The 24,344-nt window shown below is 31.9% G+C and overlaps 1 protein-coding gene across 2 annotated transcripts; it reads right to left on the reverse strand.

The window, feature by feature from the left end:
* Positions 1-2,056: 2,056 nt before the first annotated feature.
* LOC148629133 (uncharacterized) lies at positions 2,057-17,877 on the reverse strand. 2 transcript variants are annotated; one of them, XM_088544674.1, is made up of 13 exons: positions 17,857-17,877; positions 14,486-14,534; positions 13,367-13,492; positions 12,550-12,634; positions 12,231-12,304; positions 11,826-11,885; positions 11,121-11,285; positions 10,115-10,303; positions 8,220-8,318; positions 7,541-7,771; positions 7,144-7,210; positions 5,802-5,890; positions 2,057-4,793 (listed from the first exon to the last, which is right to left on the reverse strand). In XM_088544674.1, the coding sequence occupies exons 3-13, from the start codon at positions 13,457-13,459 to the stop codon at positions 4,662-4,664; spliced, it is 1,284 nt and encodes a 427-aa protein (XP_088400800.1). In that variant the 5' UTR covers positions 13,460-13,492; positions 14,486-14,534; positions 17,857-17,877; the 3' UTR covers positions 2,057-4,661. The 2 variants fall into 2 exon arrangements, with proteins under 2 accessions (XP_088400800.1, XP_088400809.1); XM_088544683.1 differs by having other exon boundaries at positions 14,486-14,537.
* Positions 17,878-24,344: the final 6,467 nt, after the last annotated feature.

The raw sequence follows: 24,344 nt of genomic DNA on the forward strand, positions 1-24,344 counted from the left end.
CTTCCATGTCTGGTCTTTGGCCATAGATTACTTTCTTTTTTTATTACCGCTATAACCTTGGTTCCCTTGATTACTCTTTCAAACTGATGGGATGATGTTCGTGTCAAACACTAACTGAAAAAAGTTAATGTAGCGTCTCGATAACTCGAGTAAACTTAAGCACATTGTATGTTATCCGACCAAGTCCACAGGCGGACCCTTTTTGCGTACATAACGATTCTAGGGAGTTCTTCCTTTGTAATACATTGTATTACTGTTCATCTGTTCATTCGGTATATATAATGGATCGTCTATGTTTTCTTCTAATTATTGTTTGTGGAGTTTAACCTAGTTATAATGACCATTATTGAACTCATCACTGTTGCTATCGTTGTATAAATTCTGAAAGTCTATGCGCCATTTTTTAAGCACAGCATGTTCATCACTCACTGAATTTCCATGTTCATCAATAATTTCAATCGGTACAGATTTGTATTGTGTTGGACCGAGTCTACTAATTTTCTTCCTGAAACCCTTGGATTTTTTGTTGACAAGAGTTCTATGTCATTAGCTTTTACTCTTCTAAAATTCTCCCTCTGTTTTTCGTTACATTTGATCAAATTTGTCTCTTGATTGTTTGTATGCTTGTCGTAAAGCCGTTTTAACTCGCATATTTCCACTCCACTTTAAGAGTGTCCTTATCTCTTTTGCTCATATCCCCCACAACTCTGAAATTGTATCATTCAAGTACGGCTTATTGTGCTTATATCGTTTTTGTGCATTACGTGTTTCTGTTTTAGGAATCTTGTCGTCCATTTCATTGATGATTTCTTCGCATAAATTGTCATATATAATACCCACATTTTCTTGAGTTTATCGTACAACGCTCGTTCTGTTCAATAATATTTACCAGAGCCCGATGTTTAATTTCACCAGACGTAAAATCTTCTAGTATTTTGTCAAATATATATCGTGCATGATTGGCTAATCTATTAGAATATCTATTGTCTTTCACATTATAATGCGGTACTTTCAATTCACAAACAATTCTATTGGTACAACTGCAAAATGTCTAAAATCTTCAAACGAATCTTGAGATAAGCATATTTAGTCAACTACAGCCTTTCCTTTGCGAGAGATAGATCTTTGTTTGTTTGTTTGTTGGGGTTTAACGCCCGAGCAGCAATATTTCAGCTATATTCAGGGAGATAGATGTAAAATTACCATTCTGTGCAAATCGTCCGTTTAAAACACAAAACTTGACTTCATTTTAAAATTCTATGAATTCGTGCCCATCCTGATTAAAACATCTGTCTGTAAACACACTATTTGGCATACTGTCTGTTTGGCTTAAAGTTTCTGACAAAGAGCCGATTCTTGTATTAAAATGTCCTGCTAGCAAAGTATCATCAGTCAGAGTTTATGTAAATTTGTGTCAAAAGGTGAACAAAGAAACCGTGGCAGATCTCGGAGTTAATACAGTGCTGCAAGTAATTTGGGCAAGTGCTGACTAGTACTGTACCTCCCTTTTTATGCTTACTTTTATTTATGGATTTACATGTCTAGGCACAACTTAAACCTTTTTTTTTCAGAGACAACAGGTTTATTTCAACATAGACTTTGGCAGGTGGACCAGAATTTTAATAAGCAGTGTCTTTTTTAACTGGGTCCCCTAATTCATGATTGCTCGTTTATCATACTGTTCAGTTAATGATGGAATATCATTTTGGCTTGGTACAAGTCCATCTTAATTAAACATTACGCAGAATTTATGTAACTTACCTTTCTTATTACTTACGGCTGTGAAAGTTATATGTCACATGTTCAAGGATCTAGCTTAATGGAATTTCTCATATCATTTTGTTTTGTTTAATAGGTAAACAAACCTCAGTTAATTTCACCGAAGAATTATGATGGTAAAGGAATACAAATCTGATACTGTTAATCAAAGCCGCCATACAGTTCATCTTCAAAATATGACATTTCTAGACCAGTACTACCAAATTGACATTAGTATGACCATCTAAGTATGTTAAAATAATTAACATGAGTGTGTTAATAAATAGCTAGCCTTCATTCAATGTGTTCTTGGCAAAATGCAAGGACAAAACTTCCTGACAGACATAACAAACAATAAACAATATAGTATTAAGCATTAGATATTTATTATACATGTATCATTAATTACCAGTAATTATGAACTAATCAGTACCAGATTGTGGTGCATAAACGAATTATATGCAAAATCATTACAAATCTATATCAATAATCCAGTATTCTGTTAATAACAGTATTATATATTGCAAAGAAGTATGAACTGCAGCCTACAATTTATGTTTGTGATAAACAAAATTTACCCTGCGATTCCAAATAATAAAGAAGATGGGGCTTTTATAAAAGATAAAAATTAGCCAAATACTGTATTAAGTATGTATGCATATTTTAGACAAACTTATTTGTATTTTTTTTATAGATTGTATAGATAAAAAAAAAACCAAGATAAAAACATGTGTTTTAACTTTTGAAAAAAAAAGAATAAAACTTAAATATTTTATGTCTATTGCATTTTAAAATCTTCCATAAAATATCATTATGTTCTTTACATACCATTTTTAAATTTAAAAACATATCAAATCAGAAATACTGTGAAATTGAGTGAGATATTAATTCTTAAAGTTGGTTTATCTCTATTTCAGTCAAGTCATCTGACAGCAACTATTTTCATTCATGCTAATCTACATATCATGTCGACCTTAAAAAATCATCATAATCGTATTTTTATCAATATAAGTTGTATAATAAGAGATACAAATTGTAAGGCAAATAAGTTTGGACAGCAGGAATCCAAAATGTACATAAATATTTAATACAGTAAAAAAAGTTGTATATTTGGCCCATTTTCTTCCTTTATAAAATCCCCACCCTCTTTATTACGTGGACTCAGTTAAGGGGGAGTTTTGCTTTCAAGGTTTTAACTTATTGAACTCGCAAGTTGGATGATCTCCCTTTGGAGTCATCCAACAATAATTATAATCCTTCATGCTAAACTATAAATGATGCCCAAACTTTCAAAAAATCATCTAAATTCCTTGAGCACTTTAGATAGATAGATAAATAGATAAACAAAAAAGGTAAAAGGCTCACTGATAATGAAGTTGAATAGTCTGCTCCAAATTTATAGGTGTCATTATATATGTATGTATATGCGCTATTTGCTGTCACTGTGTACATGTAACAACATTGAAAGTAATATGTAACAGAATGACAAATATTTTTTTTATCTTATCAAAGCACTATTTAGTACAAATGAATTTAATTTTTTATTTCAAAAAATAAATTCAAAACAATTTAATTAATCAAAAATATACTTATAACAACATTTTCAAAAGCAACTTGAATCTAAGCTAGGAGAGTTGATATTATGCACACAGTGTTAATTATTAAAATTGTTAATATCAGTACATCTACACTGTTTTCACATGCAAATTATATTACATAATCAATTTTTGTCTATTTCCTCAGTAACTGTTCATAGTTTATGTGAAATAAAATAGGTAAAAGAGTAATCAAGGGAATCAAGATTCTAGCGGAAATAAAAACCAGGGACAAAGACCAGACATGGTAAACAGACCCACACAACAAAGAACATGAAGCAAAGATTCTAATAGGTTAATGGTCAAATGAAAAATTCATTGAATTTGAAAATGAGATATATTTGAACAAAATGTTATTAAATGCTATAAACTAATTACAAATATTAAAAATTCTAAATGATACAATTAATGGAATTTCATCTTTTTAGTGTTGTGTATTAAGCTTAATTTTGTAACAATTTTATCACATTTTCGCAAATTTGTTGCATATTTCCACAAAATAGTACACATTTTGGCAAACTAGTATAAAAAATTACTTATACTGGAACAAATATGAATACGATTTATCAGTTTTGTTTTCGATAATAAGCATTATCAGTTCAAGATTTATTGCAAAAAAATGCATACTGCCCTTAATTTTACAATTTTCATCTAGATTTCTGAATCAATAATAAATGTTTGAGTCTAAGGAATACATTTTCATTAAATAATCAAGTCATTTTGAAAACTCATGTTGCAATAAGCAATCAAGTTACTTGAACAATCATTTTGCAATAAGCAATCAAGCTACATTGAAAAAAAAAATCATTAAAGTATCATGTGTCATTTCCTATTGTTTATCTCATCTGCATTGAAATCTTCTGGTTAAAATGATGACATGTACTTATTTCTTGTAGATGTGATGCTAAGTGTACTTGGAGATAATCCAGGAGAGACAATTTTAGCCTTAAACTATAGTTTTGAATATGTTTTGGGATCAACTTCATTTATATAAAAAAAAACATGAAAATACGGATATAATTATAAATTGAAACACAATATGAAAATAAGCCTTTACCACCCTAACTGAACAAAGATGTTCCATTTAACAATAACTACACAGAAAAAAATCATGATGAATTGAATGGAGAAATCACAATTCAATTATTAATTCAACATTTAACAACAGTGAAATAAAATTATACAAACGAATCACTTTTACCTTAACATTTATCGACAGATTAAAAAAAAAACAATTATCACAGATTTAATTTAGATTTCTACTAAAATAAAGATTCTCTGCATATATATGTCTTTACAAGATATATATTATGAAAAAGTTCCATCTTGAGCCATTGTAACGACACAGTTCTCCTTTCTGGCCTTTTCTGCAGCAAAAACTAACATATGACTATAAAATGATTCATCTGGTCCTGTACGAACTTTCAATGGATCGTTGTTCTATTGAAATTAAAAAATAGGTCTTAATATAGATGAAGCCATGTTATGCATATCCAACTCTTTTTAAAATTGACATGGGGCAGCTTTCAACTTATGCCCCAAAGCTTCAAACTACATTAGAATAAATCAGTCAAGTAGGAGCCAAGATTTTTGTTACAATTTATTTTCTGTTTTATTCAAGTCACATACCAAATTTTTAATTATCAGTTAATTGGAGTTGAGTTAATTGCAACAAAAGTCAGACAGAACAATGATTGGATGGACAAGGCGATTCCAATATACGCCCACTCATTTGGGTTGGAGTATAAATTGAGACAATATCATTTTAAATCGTCAACAAGTACATCATTAAGAATCATAAAGTAAAATATTTCCTGTTTACCGAATTACTATTTAATGATCAAACAATGTTAAGAGGTTTAAAACAAGATATGTGTTTTAATGTGTTACAAAATGCTTTGAATGTGTGCAGCTTGATACAACCGCAGTAATTGAACCCTGAACAGTTCATAAAATTGTGGACACAACATTCAAGACTGATAGAGCAAAGTTTGAGATAAAATGTTACACACAATATAAGTTTCTAACACAGAATAAAAGAGTTCGACAAAAAGTAATTTGTGCTAAACAGGAAGTTTGTATTGGACGGCAACCAAAATTGCTTACAATCATAAAACTACGTACCAAATTTTATGCCCAATTGCTAAGTGGTAGCGGAGAAAATTTAGACCGGAATGATGGACAAAAAACAAAATAAAAAAATAATGAAATAACTGAGTGACACAGAGACATGTTGATTCCAATCTACCATGAACATGTTAAGTTGGGGTATAAAACACAAGAGTTCTTTAACTGATAATGTATGTATGTACTTCATTAATGATTTATGCAATACATCTTTGATATGATACTAAAACCAATTCAGGAGTGAGTTTACTCATTCCTTCATAAACATTATGATATTCCTTTCAAGGCAAACATAAGCAACTCTGTTCAAATATTACTCACTATAATGGCATCGACAAAATTTTCAACACAGTAGACATCTGCCTCTTCATGACCTAACAATCCCTTTTTGGTTCCAACACTAAGTTTATCTGATATATAGAATAAATATAAAGTATGGTATTAAACAAAACAAAGCTTAATCCAAGCATAGAATAACATAATAGTAAGGGCAATTTGTGGTCGCGGGTTTAAAGTGTATGTTAACGAGGAGGAATGGCCCAGCCAGCGAAAGCAATATTTTCATATAGCCTAGCTGGCCGAGTATTCTAGGACGTTGGACTTTGTACAGCCGGTGTTGCCACAGATGTCACAGCGGTAAGAGATGGAGTCCCGCGGAGAGAACGACCAAAGATTTGCTTCTCTAATTTGACAGTTCTAACATCGTTGGGAATTTTTCCCCCTTTTTTGTCAACCTGCGTATGGAGTGTTCATATCACAACTCATACATTATGCCAGAGCTTGCCGAAACTACGCAGACATTTTGTATCGCGCTAGAACTCCAACAAATAGGCTTCTGGAACAGGGTTATGTTGCTACAAGTTTAAAGTCATCACTACAGAAGTTTTATGGTCGTCATCATGAACTCGTGGATCATTATGGTGTATCCATCTGCACCATGAAAACTGATTTATTCAACGGGTCATAGTTTTCCTTTCCTCTTTACCCAGACTTGACATTTTATGAGCAACTCGACGGATGTTTCTAGAAAAACAGAGGACGCTTACCGTTCGGTGCACCTGGTCCATGCTCCCAGTTTTTAGTGCGAGTTGCTCATTAACATTTTTTACTTTGTATGTATGATTTTAGTTACTTTATGTTCTTTGTTGTGTTTGTCTGTTTTCCATGTCTGGTTTTTGTCCCTGGATTACATTCATTTGAATACCCTATAACCTTGGTTCCCTTGATTACTCTTCTATAAATATATATATCTATATCTGGGTAATGTTCAATGCCAAACGATCTTTCATCTTTTAATGTAAACTTCCCGTTCTCATACAAACAAAAAACATACATAAAACACATGTGTATGATATCTCAGAGGTACATTTTGATCTCGTATTAAGCTAGAACTATGAAGCTATGATGGTAAATATGGCACCGATCAGTAACTTATTGTGGAGTAGTAATATATAATTATGTAAATCATATGCGAATGTAAAATACTGAAATTACGAGTGCAAAAAGTCGACTTAAAATACAGTTTAAGCCAAAAAGATATTATTTGACACTAAATACTCAGAAATTTGTTTTGACTTGCAGTAACATGTTAATACATGTATGACATGTATAGACTGAAACATTTAATGTTAACTGCTATGTATAACTAATAATACAAACTTACCATGATCTCTCCTTGTAAAGTCATATACAATTATAGACTGGTCTGCACCATTACATATCAATTCACCCTGAAAAACATACTAGTGTTATAACTGTTAAGAAAAATAAAGACACCATTTAGATAGGAATTTGAGCTAGAAATCTGCTGGAAGGAATTTTTTCATTATATACTCACGAATTGACCTATGCATAACCTGATTAAAAATTCTCCTTTCTTTTTATTCAAAGGTATCTTCTTTTAAGAAATTTTGAACTTGCCTTTAAAATGTTTATTTTTAGAAAGAGAAGAGGGAAAAAATGCAAACCCATTTGTTTTAAGAAGTCCTACCTTAGATACTGTTCAACAAATGAATATTAATGAGGGAAATAACTCTTAGATGAGTAATACAAATGTTTACCTTTGTTCCGAATAGTTTGACCTTTCTATCACAACTATCCTCTGTAAATGCAACCATAGTTATTGTGGCAGTAGCACCATTTTTAAACTGCATGTTTACCACCTGATTTGACATGACATCATTGTCACAGTCATATACACATTTGCCATAAGGTCCATTGTTCAGAGCATCTGTTATATTTTCAATATCAGGAGTTGGTGTCAAAACTGACAGTGGCCAGTCTCTATGACCCTAAAATGTGTATAAGTTAATGAAATAATAGTTTCCTTATCACAGTCTGTAAAATAAAAGCCAAATGAAAGAAACAAATTTAGTAAGTTATCAATAGTTTAGAGTAACGCTACCATGTACTCTCAAGTTGATTTATAAAGAACTATATTTTTGTAGATTTTCTTCCTCTTTATCGGACATGAACTTCATAAAGCAGCAGAAATAGTGTCTTCTAAGAAGCAAATGATACATTTGACTAATGTTACATTACAATAGCATGCAGGGGTATAAAACATGAAATTTAATTAAGAAAGTGTTTTAAATGATGTACGAAAATGCAAATACTTTCAGATTGATTTATATAGAACTACGTTTTTGTAGATTTTCTTCTACTTCAAGGGACATGACTTTACTCAGACAACAGGACAGGTGTCATCTAAGAAACAGTATACCACAAAAAGCCACATACCATTTTGACAAGTTCTAGGTAAAGTTTCTTCGCTGAGTAAGGACAAACTCTCTCTATAGAGGCCGGACAATCCATACATCTGTTGGCTGCACCTTCTGGCTGTACGGTTATATACAGTATTAAAGTGATAAAACAATGATTACCAGGATAATAATGAGTATAAGTAAATAAGGTATTTAAAACTGAGAGTAAAACTAAAAATTTTATTTTCGCACTGCAGTTTTGTTTTTAAAAATAAAATTTTTTTTAAATCCATAGAAAATCAAATGGCTGCTGCCTTAACAGTAAAAATTAAAACAATAAATAAAATTTTATATATCTCTTTAAAGAAGAGTTTTTTAATGAATTGCCAAAAAGTGAAAATATTGTATATTACTTGAATAAAATCTTGCAAAAATCACAAACATTAAAGGTCGATTATCTCAAAATCAAGTTTGGTGTTTTCAAATTAAAATTCCTAAGTATTTTCATCAAACATTATCTCTAAAAATAAAATAAGGGATTTAATAGGACATTAATGATACCCTGCTACATTGGGTAAAACAACTTAAAATTGCCATAACTTTTGTGTTAATAATCCCATTATCTGCATTAATACTTAATAGCTATACAAAGTTTTAAGAAAATCCTGCAATATCTTCTAAAGTTATCACCTATAAACTGTTGGAGATACACAACAAACGAACACGCACGAAGGGTATCACACAATACCTCGCCACTTTGTGTGATCATGTATAATAAGTAGGAAAAGCGATAGACAAAAAATACTACGTATGACCTACTTTGAATATTATTATCATTGTTTTTAAATGTATGGACACAAATGAGCTCTAATTTGAACTGTGAATGTTTGACACACTATAATCTAGACAAATAGAATATAGGACCAAAACCAAAATTATAATACAAGGCAAGATTCATCACATAAATCACTGTAAGATTCATCACACAAAGCATTGTCAGATTCATCACATGAAGCACTGTCAGATTCAGCACATAAAACATTTTATAGGATTAAAAAAATCTGCGAAGCCCTTAGTACAATTTTAATAAAAACCAAAGTTTGATTTTGAAAAAAGGACCCTCAATGGAAAAAATCTCAACATATAATATTGAATATCAGCATATAAAAAACCTTATATGAAATCGCATTGAATGTAGTTAAGAAATAAGCTATCTATACTAATTGAAACAAACTTATCTCTTGCCCCTTTTAGGAAATTGGTAATTAAATGAACCATAACCAAGGTGGAAAGGATTGTATCTTCTATCAAGTAAATACAATCTTTCACTTCTTTTATTTCCACTTTGTCATTCTCAGACATGTTTATGCTACTTTAAAACCAAAAGCACTCTTTGTTATAATTTATGAAGAAAAGTATTTAACTTTGTGTCACAATCTGTAGAGCGTAATTCGCAGTCAAATTTTGAAGAAATTACAGCGAATTCGTAATGGTAAACACCTCTGCATTATATTGAAAACTGTTGTACATATACAAAAACAAAAATAAAATAAATAAAAAATTTGCAAAGCGCAAATATGTGATCTTAACTTAATGCAACGGAATGATGCTCTCGATAAAAAATCAAGTTGACGCACTGGTTAATTAGCCAGGAATGACTAAAATGAAAGGGAATAGTACCAGCTGGTCACCTAAAGTATTCATGTAAATTGGCCAACTGTCCTTGTTTCTGAAAGTAAAATAATTTGACTAAAAGATGAAACTTTTTCACAATGGTTATCACCCATCCAGTAATTTATAAGGTCAAGGTCATGACAACACTTAGCCAATAAGAAATTAGAACTCTACTCTTCATTCCTCCAGTTTCCTCTCACAAATGAATGTACAAATTGCCAGTAACCAACCTGAAATGTCTTAGAATAGATTACCAACCTTAAATTCTTTTTTGAAGTGGCTTAAATGTCCAAATGAGGAAATCTTTTCACATCTATTTTGTGGTCCCATCCAGTAGTTAATAAGATCAAGATCATGACAGCACTTTGTAAGAAGTGAGGTAGAGCTATCCGATTCCTTGTGCCAGTTTCCTCTGACAAAGGAATGTGGGAAATGCCAGTACCCTACCTAAAATATTAAATGGAGATCCTTTGATTACTATCACTATATATTCACCAAATCTGCATCTTTATATGAAGCAGAAAAGATTATCTCGCTGTATAAATTTTCATGATAGCAAATTTGACAGAACCTGCCAACTGGATAACGCTGCAGCAGTTTTTGAATTATAAATTTCTAGATAAGAAATGATTGATTTTTGGGAGTAAAAACTTCAAGCAATTCTTTTGTCCATTTAGTGCAAGATTTTCATTAATCCTTTTGTTACATTCAAGTCTTCACTCTCACATTGAACACTTTCAAACATTTGCAGATTAATTTTTAGTTTTATTTTAGGCCAATATGAGCCCTCCTCCTTTTAAAGAGCAAATAAAAAAGATATTGTATCTAAGAGTCACAATTACTGCTTTGGATGCATTAACTTTATTTTCAACTTAAATATTGGGATCACATTAGATGTGATTAAAGTCCATACATATATTGTATTGATGTCAATAAAAATTCAATATTTTACATATAAATCATGCAAACGTTTAGTTTATGAACTTACATGGTGTTAATTTATATCAAGTTAGGATGTGAATTGTCCTTGTTTTGAGAACAATGTATGTTTTCTCCTTGTTTTGGGGTATTTCATTCTCCTTTTTGAAGTATATAATTAACATGTACTGTAAGCATTACAGGTTCTATGTGCTGTATAGAACAAATATCACAGTTATGATGTGAATTCTACTTGTTTTGACTACAATGTACTTATTTCTCCTTGTTTTGGGTATTTCGTTCTCCCTTTTTAAAGTATATAATTAACATGTTCTATAAGACTTACAGGTTCTAGATGCTGTATATTAACAACATCACCAATTCTACCACTGTCTATAACTTCTTTAATCTTCACTGCCCATGAACTGTACCTCAACACATGGCAGACTTGTAAAATAACACCCTCTGATTTACATGTTTCTACTATTGCTCTACACTCCCCTTCAGTTTGCTGTAACAGTATTTTACAATGAACCCTTCAATTAACACCAATTACTGTATATACTTAAAGTTGTAACTTTTAATTTCACTTTTTCTAGAAATGTAAAAAATTAGCAGTGTAGAACTTAACAGGGCCTAGTTTTTATTTTCTTTCTATTTGTAAATAAGCATGCTAAAACAAACATATTGCATGCTGTGTAATGCTAGATATACCCCCACTAGTACAGGAAGTTGATATCAGACAGCAACCAAAATTTCCTACAATATACGGCATGCCTTGTTTATATAATGCCAAATACCAAATAAATTTGATATCAATCCATTCATTTGGGAATCAGCGATGACATTTTGACAAACAGACAGAATGGCAGATGGACATACATTCAAGATTATTCCATACATCACCCACTCTTTGAGTGGAAGTCTAACATAAAAACAACACTTTTTTAAATACTTTTCAAACTTCAACACAGGAACTTTGGTTTACATTATACACTCCTCATCAAATAAAGAAATTAAATGATATTAAGATTTGATTAACTTGACTTACAGCCATTGGTTTTTCCAACAAAATCTGGTATTTCAACTTGGCAAAAGCTAGAGTCGGCTCCTACAATAATTCAAAGAAATTAAGCCTACTAACAGAGGCATACTAATGGAGAAATGAAGGCATGATAACATTTACAGGGTGTGACATATTAATAGACACACAGACACCTAGCATTTCTAAGTTCCCTGTCCTGTCATGGGAGATAACAAAAAGTGAGTGAAACCATTTATTCAATTTTAATATTAATGTAATGTTCAGCATGTAGGAAAGGTTTTCTAAAAAATAATAAGATAGATTTACACTAAGTAATGTCTCTTGTTTATTTTATATGTATCACCTAGTCGAATTTACTACATACTACACTATCAATGATTATTTATGAGAGTGATAACAATGTTATATTACCACATGAAATCTGTCTTGTGTACAAATGAAAACACAGTCAGCAAACTTGCCCATTTTAACAACATCTCGCCAGTCTAAAAATCCAACATTAATTATCTTGATAGGTGATATTGTACAAATAATGAGCAAAAAAAGTTTAAGAAGCAACAAAACATTGACAAATGTAAGTGGTTATTAAAGTATAAATGCAATATTTATGTTTCATGAATATTCTGTCGTTTTTTAATTCAAATACCGAAACATTAGCTAGGATACATGCAGTTGACTTAAAGTTCATTTTTTCGTCGTTTAAAAAATCAAATAAAATTTTAAAAAGTACCTTTGAAAATATTATCCTTTGAAATTTTGAATTTTTCAACAAATTTATTTCTGTAGTCATCCCTTGGTTCAGCGACGGCTATAATCTGAAAAAAAGACAATATCATAATGAAAATCATTATCGAAGCTTTGAGCAGAATCGAGAATTGGCAAAACGTCTTAACTTCCTTGTTATAAAAATTCTAACAGGTATGGCTAGTTGTTTTTTTTTCTTGATCTCTGTCGTTCTCTGGTCTACATGCATAAATACACCGAATACATTTTTTTTAACTAAACAAGCCTGTATCTACAACACAAATCTTCAGAAATATGTGTTAACATGAAGTCTACATTGGTTTACAAACCATTATTTAAAATAAACCAGTATGAAATAAACCAAACAAAATATAAGGAAAGCTCACAAAAGAATACCACCAACTCCCCAGCCAAGGCCAGTAACTATAAGGTCAAATTATAAATAGTCATCGAACATGAAATTAAAGTGGCTTCATTCTACCTGATGTGATATAACGGTCCTGTTAAAATATCAAGTAGCTCTGGTAAGAATTTGCAGACATTTTAACAGGAAAACTTGTGGAGGAGCGGACACCATGACAAAATTATGCTTCCTCCAATGGGGGCGTATAAAAAAACATTTTATAATCGATTATATATACGACAAGTTAAAACTGTTCTGTCCGTTTTGTTTGTTTTGTTTTGTTTTTTTGTTTTTGTTGTTGTTTTTTAGGGGTATTTTCTTTTTTATTTTATCATTATTATTATTATTGGTTTTTTTTTATTTTTTAATCACAATAAATTACAAATATACACAAACATACCTTCAATGGATGTCTCTCGGCAAAGGTGTATGCTGCATAACTATTCCCTCTGTTACCAGCTCCTATCGCAATTGCTGTTACTATTTTAGGCATAGTTACTGGTATATTAATGTAAATCAAAAACAACTAGGAAGTAAACAAAAACAAAAAATCACCAAGACATCAAGTAAAACTGCAGGTAGGTCAGTTTTACATACAGTATTTATGATGAATATTTCTTTGTGTTTGAAAGCATGACAAATCAAAACAAAGAAAATGATGTCTAACTGGAAATTTAACTTTAATGTAAATGATTGTATGAAATACCAAAATAATTCAAATCATAGCTTTATTTTACATTCAAGGAGTTTAAGGGAGAAGCAAACTGTATTATAGACAGAATTTACAAAGCTATAAACCATTCAGAACTACCAAGTCTATTTGCTGAGATAGGAAATTCTTTGTTTCCAATCATAAATATCTTCGAATATAGAAATTGATTCATAGAATGCTCCGAATTATCTGTTCGAAAGATCGTTCAAAGAATTGTTTTTATTAAATAAAGAAGATAGCTGCAACTCTCACAAGTTAATCAAAGCTACCTATGTCACCTTGCTACACCTCCTAGTTTTAGAAGTGCCTGGATATTTGAATAAAACAAATTTCGAAATTTAAGCTTCCATGTGTCACAGGTACATGACGTAGTTATTTTTTTTTGTTAGTTTGTTTTTTATTTTTGTTTTTTATTTGTTTGTTTTGGTTTGTTTTGTTTTGGTTTGGTTTGGTTTGGTTTGGTTTGGTTTGTTTTTGTTTTGTTTTGTCTGTTTTTGTTTTGTTTGTTTTTGTTTTTGTTTTTTGCTTTGTTTTTTTTTGTAAAAAAGAAAAAAATACAAATTGATTTCGTATTTTTTTTCCTTTTAACAAAGAAATCGCCACTCTAAATACCTGTGCCTGTGCCTGGTTCAATATATAGTATATAAATATGTAGATAATATAGTACTGTCTGTATCCTATTTGAACCAAAACTTAAACCACTTTTTTGTGTATCTGAGTTGGAACTAATGAAAAATTAAAAAAAAACAATAAAAAAACTGTATTTGTATTTAATTTTGGTGATAAAAGGTGATAATATATACTCACGGGCTCTTTTGTAGAGAGACAATTGGAAGATCAGTGGGCAATGGATATCCTGCTAGAAAAAAATTCAGACTTGTTTCATTTTTTAAAACCCAACGGCAAGCGTTTTCTGAGAGGGCTGGATGCAGCGTCCAGAGTTAAGAGTAATCAAGGGAACCAAGGTTATAGCGGTAATCAAAAGAATGTAATCCAGGGACAAAGACCAGAGATGGATAACAGACATTCACAACAAAGAACATAAAGTAACTAAAATCATACATACAAAGTAACAAAATCAAATGAGCAACTCGGACTCCACTAAAAACTGGAAGCATGGACCAGGTGCACCAGTAGGGTAAGCGTCCTCTGCTTTTCTAGAAACGACCGCTGAGTTGCTCATAAAAAGTCAAGTCCGGGGTAGACAAACTAATGATGAAACAAGATGGCATTTTGTTCAGCTTACATTATTTATGGAATGAACAGCATTGAATTTATTTTTTTTTTCAGGAGGGAAAAACGCTGTCTTGCATGATGTGCACAGTGATTCTAATATGCCCTGGCAAGGATCAAACCAAAGTACGAGAGTTCTGTAACTTCTTATTTGTGTCATAAAATGGATGTACTTAGTGAAAAGACACTTTTCCTGTTTGTTCTCTCAGATGAGTGGAGGTATAGGGAAAATAGTAGTATTTATTTCCCTGCAGTAGAACTTTGAAAGGACAGATTGGTGTACTGACAAAGTTTGTAATGATGATTTTTCTCTCTCAGATTATTAAAGGATTAAACTTTTTAAAAATATTAACTTTATTTTTTTATCCTTCAAAATGTATAGTTTATGAAATTTTTAAAATACTGCATACTACAAATGAGTGCGGAACCAAACAAATGCAAAACTACCGGTACCTTCAAACTTTTGATGGCGGTTGAAAAAAAAAGATGGTCAACCTCTATTCCCATGGTGATTTTTCGATCTCTTAATAATAGTACTACAACAAAAAATGGTTTTTGAGTCCTAGTTTTAATTAAAAATTACTGAAAAACTTAAAAAGGTTAGTATTGTCGGCTATGGGAAAATAAATACCACAGTTTTCCTTATAGGAAGTAACAGATTAATCCTGCCTCGGTAACTACCGACCGGTATCGTTACTATCATGTCTGGTGAAGATCTTTGAAAAACTTATTATAAATCCAATGTCGTAGACCCGAAAACATTTCCGTCATCCCTCCATTAAGCATTTCAACGTGTCTTTAGTTGTTTGGCCGCTTCATAATTTAAAACTTAATAGTAGAGTTTTGTGTCGCTTTCTTAGATAGCAGAAAAGCCATTGAATTGTTTGGAGAAATGCCCTCATGGTTAAATCATATAGTTTAGGTATTCGTGGTCATTTATGGCGGATCATAGATATGTTCTATAGTTATACGCAAAACGCTGTCGTTATCAATCAATGCGCGTCTGAATATTTTCCAGTTATGCAAGGTATCCGATAAGGTGGCGTACTCTCTGGTTTCTTGTATTTAGTTTTTAATAATGATCTACTGAAATGACTAGATGAAGGTCTTGGATAATACTATAAAATGTAGCGCCCCAAGCCTTGCTGGCGATGTAACATGTGCGGCAACAACACCTTGTAGCCTACAAAAATGCTCGATATTTTTAGTGATATTGCGCGTAAATGGCGGTTTACATTCAATGGCAAGAAGTCATGTGTTATGCAGTTTGCGAAAACTAATGATAAGACAAACTTTATATAGAAAATTATATATCAAGTCATCCTTTCATCCGATAATTATACCCATTTATGTATTGAATAAGCTATAATATTTATTATGAAACACGCTCAGAGACGACTTCCTATAAATACCAATGCGGATATACGTGAAAGTATGGTTGGACTGCGTAACATTATATGTGAAATTGAAAAAGGTAATTGTACTTCTTTGTACTTTGTAATTTAAATTCTCATTATCTACCGAAGAAGGTGTTTCTGTACAGACTTTTCACATTCTTACTAGGAAGCAGCCATTTTGGCTTTATTCTTCATATCGTGAATATTATTCATGAAAATAATCTGTCAAACTTTTTGCAAGAATTTATATCAGATGAGCATTTTCTAAGCAAACAAGAACGGAAACGAATTGTGAAAATGCAATAAACCAAAGGCACGATTCTGATCGGAATAATAGAGTTTCAGATCTTGACGATTTTTTTTCGCTTTAAACAAATATACATTACTATCTCAGTCGCTAGAATATGGTCTATTTCCACAAAATGTATGGAACCGAAAAATATTTTTCCATCCCAAACTAATTTCATGTACACCAAAAAGACACATTCGGCCTGGCAAATAATGTAACAGAACTTTCCATGATGAAATGATTCATGCATGCGTAGATTGTACTATTGTATTTTCATTAACTTGACATTTGGTGGGATTTACTTATCGAGAATTTTCCGCTGGAGCGCTATGTCGAATTGAGTGAGTGTGATGACATGAGTCACTGTACGGCATAATGCTCGGAAAATAGCCAGCCACAGTACTCAGAAAAAGTGAATAAAATTCCTTTCCAACGATTGTGCTATACCCACGTTGTATGGGCTTCTGCAGCCTACGACAAAGAACTGCATTCTTGTAGGATCACGGTGTGACATTACCAGCATTTCTTGTGGCTTTTTTGTTTTCTTTGTTTTTGTTTGTTTTTTTTCAACTCCTGTCAGCGTGCTCTATCTATATGTTTACTTCACTCAACCTGGCCTACATATATGCGTATGAATAATGTATTGTGTTAACTTTATTTTTGCATTTATGCTATTACATACGTAACTTTATTCTATATGTTAAGTTAAACTATGTGTAAATATGTTCTAGTTATGTTTATATAATCCCAATATCTGGGGGGGGGGAAGAAATGAATGAATGAGAAACAAACTTTAACTGTTAAAACAACGCAACCCCCTTTGTTTATTTTAACCAATAATAAAAATGTGGGAAACCAGGATGTCAACATTTTTCTATACCTGTGTATGTACACCCGTGGGTTGAGGCTGTATTTTGAATGTACATTATATGTTTAAACCGGGACATAATATCACAGGCACTTGTTTCCACCAATGGTCGGTAACTATCAAATATGATATAGAGGAACCGCTGTATTCATATTTTCAAGTCCAAATAATTATGCCGTTTGGGATGCTAATTTTGTTTTACTTGGTCGCCTCCCTTTAACATAAGAGGTCAGATTTTTTAAAAAAAATACCTCAGTCTCATCATAATTATCTGGACTAATTTGATATTAAGGTCCATCATTACCTTTCGACAAATATGGGTTCAAGACATAGCACTCCCTAGATATGATAAAGTTACATTAACTTTAAGTTAAATCAAATAAAAACTGACCTGATGTTTGCTGTGTTCCTTGTATCAATTATGCAGAGACTTGCAAGGTAAACTGAGTTTATATAGGGACTTTATATTACGTCATATACATTCCCTGGTTCAGATAATGTTTGAGATTTTCCCCATGTTTTTAAACGCCTTTCAAATAAACATACTGTGAATAGGACAGCAGCCATCGATACACACTAGGTTCATCATTCCTTTTCGACAAAAATAGCCTCAATTTCACCACTAATTTCCCTTTGATTATACAAACAAACCTGTGTATCTTGAAGAGTTTTAAGGCATATCATTCCCTATGTATGAGAAAGTTGTATTTATTTTATGTCAAATTATATCAAAAACTAGCCTGACTTCTGCTGTGTTATTTTTATCAATTCTACAGAAAGGGCGAAAATTAACTAAGTCTGGACAATGTTTTGAGATGTTCACTATGTATTAAAGGTAAACTCTATTCAGATTGACATGCTGGTCAATCGAAAGGCAATATACAATAGGTGATTTAAACTGTGTAAATGAGTGGACAATATAAAGTGAATCTCAGGTGTTTGTTTACTTCTGCACTTTTTTCAGAATTGAAAAATTAACCCTGCAAAAGTCAGGTCCGTTTTTGATAGAACTTTACATATCACTTGATGTTACTTTTTCGTACCTTGGGGATGTTATGCTTTCTGGTTATACAGGTTTGTCTGTAGTCAGAAGGAAATTGGTGGTGATACTGAACCCAATTCTTTGAACCTAAAAACTTTGCTTCATGCTTCTTTTAGGAACATAATAATTGGCATTCTTTTAGGAACATAATAATTGGCAGTCTATCCCGGACTTGACTTTTTATGAGCAACTCGGCGGGTGTTTTTAGAAAAACAGAGCACTCTTACCCTACCGGTGCACCTGGTCCATGCTCCCAGTTTTTAGTTGAGTCCAAGTTGCTCATTTGCTTTTGTTACTTTGTATGTATGATTTAGTTACTTTACGTTATTTGTTGTGTATGTCTGTTTTCCATGTCGGTCTTTGTCCCTGGATTACATTCTTTTGATTACAGCTATAACCTTCTTGACTAAAATTATCTTGACAATTAATGTCCTAGTTTTTGACTTTTGAACCAATCCGATACTATTGTGGGGGGGGTATTTTCCGTCCCGTAGTCCCGTTTATTATTTCCCGCTGTGAAATCAATTTTTTTGTGTTTGTGGAAAAAAGTATACCTGAAATAATTTTTGAATTTTCCTTTGCGCAATCTGGTTGAATATACCTGAAATTATATTTACAAGTCGGTAACAATTAACAACAATAAATGTTACATCTCGTTAACTGTTACAGGTATTGATGTCCGATATGGCCGAGAAAGACAAATGGTGTTTTTGAACTAACTGTTGTAGATTATTCAGTTGAATATATGATTAATTTTATTTTTTTTAATATTTGGAATCATATTTGATTGAATATCATGTTAATTTATATCATGGTATTCATATTTTATACTATGTTTTGCAGAATTTGAATATTATTCTACTGCACTTTGCACTAGCACATTTTAACAACAGCTGCGAGTATTTAGTTGAACAAGTTTTATTTGTCAAATATCAAAAAAGGATTGGACACAAGTAAATATAACAGATTTACATAAATCAAAGTACAAGAACGTGCACTCATTTTCTACTACAAAATATATACAAAAGGGTCAAATGTTGAAGGTTTGTATTTGGGACTTATGATTACACAATAAGAAACCGTTTGGATTTCCTAATATATTCCAATACAGATTCAAATATTCTTACCTTTTGATCTGATGAAAGTTCAGAATTACCACAGGTAAGCTGCGACCATTTGACAGTATTCATGACATTCACTGACTGATTACTTATTTGCCAGTAGCATCATTTCATTATTCAGTTTCATATTCTTTCATCCTTAGTTAAGTCGCGATCACGAAGTGGCGGTGACTTATTGCTTTTACTGTGTTTCTTATTCTTATTATTATTATTTTTATTATCATTATTATTATTATTATTATTATTATTATTATTATTATTAAGTCGCCGACCACGAAGTAGCGGTGACTTATTCTTTTTACTGTGTTTCTTACTAAGTTACAGCCCAAGATTAATCCTACGAGGAGGAATGAGCCGGCCAGCGAAAGCTATATTTTTATATAGCCTAGCTGGCCGAATGGTCTAGGGCGCTGGACTTAGTGCAGGCGGTGTTGCCATAGATGTCACAGCGGTACGAGTTCGAGTCCCGCGGAGGGAACGACCAAAACTTTGCTTCGCAAAGTTGACAGTTCTAACATCGTTGGGAATATAGCCTAGCTGGCCGAGTGGTCTAGGGCGCTGGACTTTGTGCATGCTGTGTTGCCATAGATGTCGCAGCGGTACGAGTTCGAGTCCAGAGGAGGGAACAACCAAAAATTTGGGAATTTTTCAGACCTTTCTACACGTTTACATAACTTCCCTGTATCAATTTGATCCGATGGAGCAGTGTAGCGAATAGAGTCGTCACATTCTGAGACGTGTATATATATATATATATATATATTCCTGGCAACGGGTTGGCAGTGTTTTGCACAAAAAAATGTGAATATTGGTGGCGTAATTGTCAGATATTTTTGTGATAAATGGTGCAAATGTAACGCTTTGAATTTTACAAATCCATAGGTACCGTGGCTTGGAAACTGCTAGAAGAAAACCGATGAGAATAATAAACATAGATTGACACCATACATGCATGTATGAAACTTAGTAAATAAAATTATTACAGCACTGCTGATACTCTTTTTTGTAAGAAGTTGCTAAGCTAGAGTATTCAAGAAAATTTCAGCAAGCTCGTAAAACGAACTATTTACATTTGTATATTTGTATTCAGGATGTGGAAATTGTGAAGCATTGACGGATCCAGAAATCCGAAAAGGTTTGCACCAGTGATTCTCAGTCAAAGCTTTTCGAACAAAAAGGGGGCGTTCCCCTCGATCAGCCTTTAGGTGAATGTAGGCCGACAGGACAAAGTGGTTGTAAAAATATAATTAAAATGGTTTAATCCTGGTTTGCCCACTTCGAATTACCGCAATTATCAATCAACAAAAAAAGACAAAGGGTTCACTGACATTGAAGTTGTACTATCTGTTCCAAATGTATAGGCGTCATACATGTATGTTTCAATGTATATTTATATGTGATACTTGTTTTCGCTGTGTTGAGCATAAGACATTGAAAGTGAAATTTACTTAATTACAAATATTTTTTATCATATTTGAGCACTCAGTCTAGTAAATTTTAATCCCTAAAAAACAGAATATTTGTTATTTCCTACAAATCGACAACCGGATAGAGCAAGTGTTAGATTCAATGATCAGTTGATTAAATGTGTTAAAAATTATTAACACTTAGGTCTTACATTTCATTCAAATTGTTAATGGACTGTCATATTCAAAATATTGTAAAAGGCGCTTCCAATCAACTTTCCATGCTGCGTAAATTGTTTACTCTTAGTAGACAGAACCTGGACAAAATGACTTTGCCTATATTGTACCCTTGTTTGGAAGATGCCTGTGAACTTTGGGATGATTGTGCACACGATGATACGAACAAAATTGAACGCGTGCAACATGAGGCTACAAGAATTGTTACTGGTCTTCCAAAATATGCAAATATAGACTCCTTATATTTTGAAACTGGTAAAACTGGTAAGGAAACCTTTCGATCTAAAAGAAAAAGAAGGAAACTTTGTTTTATAAAATTTACCAGCAATACTGTTCATCTTATCTAAATGACTGTTGATCACCGTATCAACGAGATGTAAGACAAAGAAACTTGCGAACTGATTCTGATTATCGGCACCCGTTTACAAGATTACAGTTATATTCCAACTCCTTTTGTACACCAGCGATTAGACTTTGGAACAGGTTGTAGATTATGTAATATTCTATACACGAAACTTCGACATTGGTGTAGTGCCCTGAATGCAGATCTCTTACGAGTTAATTTTATAAATGATCGAGGTTGGGTCTGTGGCTGTGACGATGCCATACATTACCTTTTGGGATGCCCATTATATCTAGAGGCACGTAAGAAATTGAAGAATGATACTGCCTTTTGACCAGAACTAACAATCGAAACTTTGCTTTTTGGAAATGACACCTTATCTAATGATTTAAACAAAGATATATTTAAATCAATTCAATTACTCATCAAACAATCAAAGCACTTTGACAAAGGATGATCACAGCAAGCAATTTTAAGTTCATCTTGTTAATATTACCCTTGTTTTATCTCTTTTATACTTTTTTTTTATTTCAGATAACTATTGTCACAGATATTGAATGACAAGTTCATCACATATGATAACACACACACACACACATAGCAATAAAATATGTTTAAACTATTTGAGCACTATTAAGCATAATTTAAAAAAAAAAAAACAGGTAACAGCATTAGAAGTCTATTTAATTAACTCATAAAAATCAAACTTTCACTGCCGAACTTGTTATAGGTGAACTGAAACGCTTGAAGGTGAGCATTGCAATACTTGGATTTAATGCTTTAAACCTTCTATTTACAATGCTACCGGTGCACCTGGTCCATGCTCCCAGTTTTTAGTGGAGTCCAAGTTGCTCATTTACTTTTGTTACTTTGTATGTATGATTTAAGTTACTTTATATTCTTTGTTGTGTATGACTGTTTTCCATGTCTGGTCTTTGTCCTTGGATTACATTCTTTTGATTACCGCTATAGCCTTGGTTCCCTTGATTATTCTTATACTTTGTGAGTAGAATTAATATCAACATAAATACGCCTAACAACATTAATAAATGGCGATGCATTTTTGAGACGCAATACTTGAATCGTTACGGTAGCTTGAAATGCTAATATCATTCACATTATTTTAAATATTAATTTTGGTTAATTTCAAATATGTACCATTTTAATGCAATTTATGTTACATTATAAATGTTAGTACTTCCTACTGTAACTGTTCATAGTTAATGAGAATAAAGTACATGTAAAGAGGTAAAATAATCTGAAACGTATGAATTCGTTGAATTTAGAAATAAGACGTATTTGAGCAAAACACATAATTTAATACTTAATTAATTACAAATATAAAAATTTATGAATGATAAAATCAATTCCATTTCTATTTTTTAAGTTTTGTGTATTGAGCTTAATGTTGTAACAATTTTATCATATCTTGGCAAATATTTTGCATATTTCAACAAAATAGTGCACATCTTGGCGAATTAGTTTAAAACATATATTTATACTAAAACAAATTTGAATAAGTTTTGTCAGTTTTGTTTTTGATAATAAGCATTAAGAGTTTAAGAATTTTTTTAAATGCATATTATCCTTAAATTAATTTGTAAATCATAATGCTCAAACATATTTTACATATATTATACAGGCAAAAATATACATATAGTTTACAAACAAAGTTTAACTTTAATTGTTAAAACATAACCTTCTTTTTTATTTAAACCTTCAATTAAAAGTGGGCAAACCAAGATTAGGTACAATAACTATATTAAAGCAATTTTAAAATTGATTGTGGTGAGTATTTATCTAATATCAACCAATAAGGGTATGGGCTTGGAAATAAGTAAGTAGATTATTTATTATAGTGACATGTGCAATTACAACTGTTTAAAGCAATACTACTTAAGGTCAAACATTTAACACCCGGCCGAATGGTCCTATAAGTCATCTTTCTTTATAGAAACATTTGTATAAAATTATCACGGATAATGCTGGACATAGTCACAATATGAAAAAGAGAAATACGAAAATTTAACGTTTCTTAATGTAAATTAGAGTTATAATAAAGGAAAAAAAACATAGTAAGTAAACTTTGATTTACTCATATACCAATTAAGTCGTGTCTGAAATGCGGACATTGAATATTTTGCGATTTTCCTTGGGAAGTTCACCATGAAATAACACAATTTATCATCCTTGTTCATAGTAAGAAGTTCATTGTTTGACAGAATATCAGCAAAAAAGTGTCTCTCAGTTCACTGTAAAGCAGACACTCAAATACGAAATGTATCTCATTTTCAAAACAATTTTGAATTTACAGAGTCTTTCCACGGGTTGTTCACCATTGTACCGACCAGTTCTATTCTTAACGGGAGTATCCCAATTCGCAGTTGAGCTAAGTATGAACATTCGATTTTACTAAGGGTCAGAATAATGTATGTTCTTGTTCAAAAGTTGTTTTTAACTTAGCGTAAGTTCTAAGCTTTGAAAATGTAATTATGTCATCTTTCCCACAGCTCTATAATAGCTATCTATGTGTGTTTCAAGCAATGTCAAATCAATAATTTCCTTACGCTCAAAAAATTCAATGAAGTCTAGTTTTAGACTATTAGAATAATCTTCAGATCATTACACCAATTATTTCGGCATCTACCATAATCATGAGTGAAACACTGTTTAGTCAATCGACTATCTTCAAACTTGATCAGTCTATTCCATAAACGAACCACATTAGTT

This window comes from Perna viridis, chromosome 1, assembly GCF_037379345.1.
Source record: "Perna viridis isolate PV_CMFRI_1.1 ecotype Kerala chromosome 1, ASM3737934v1, whole genome shotgun sequence".
NCBI classification, from domain to species: Eukaryota; Metazoa; Mollusca; class Bivalvia; order Mytilida; family Mytilidae; genus Perna; species Perna viridis.

Excerpts from the sequence above, each read along its gene's own strand:
- LOC148629133 (XM_088544674.1), bottom strand. The coding sequence starts at position 13,459 with ATGCCTAAAATAGTAACAGCAATTGCGATAGGAGCTGGTAACAGAGGG. Across the intron at positions 12,635-13,366 it reads CCGAGAGACATCCATTGAAG|ATTATAGCCGTCGCTGAACC; the intron begins GTATGTTTGTGT and ends TCTTTTTTTCAG. Across the intron at positions 11,286-11,825 it reads TGTTGGAAAAACCAATGGCT|CAAACTGAAGGGGAGTGTAG; the intron begins GTAAGTCAAGTT and ends ATACTGTTACAG.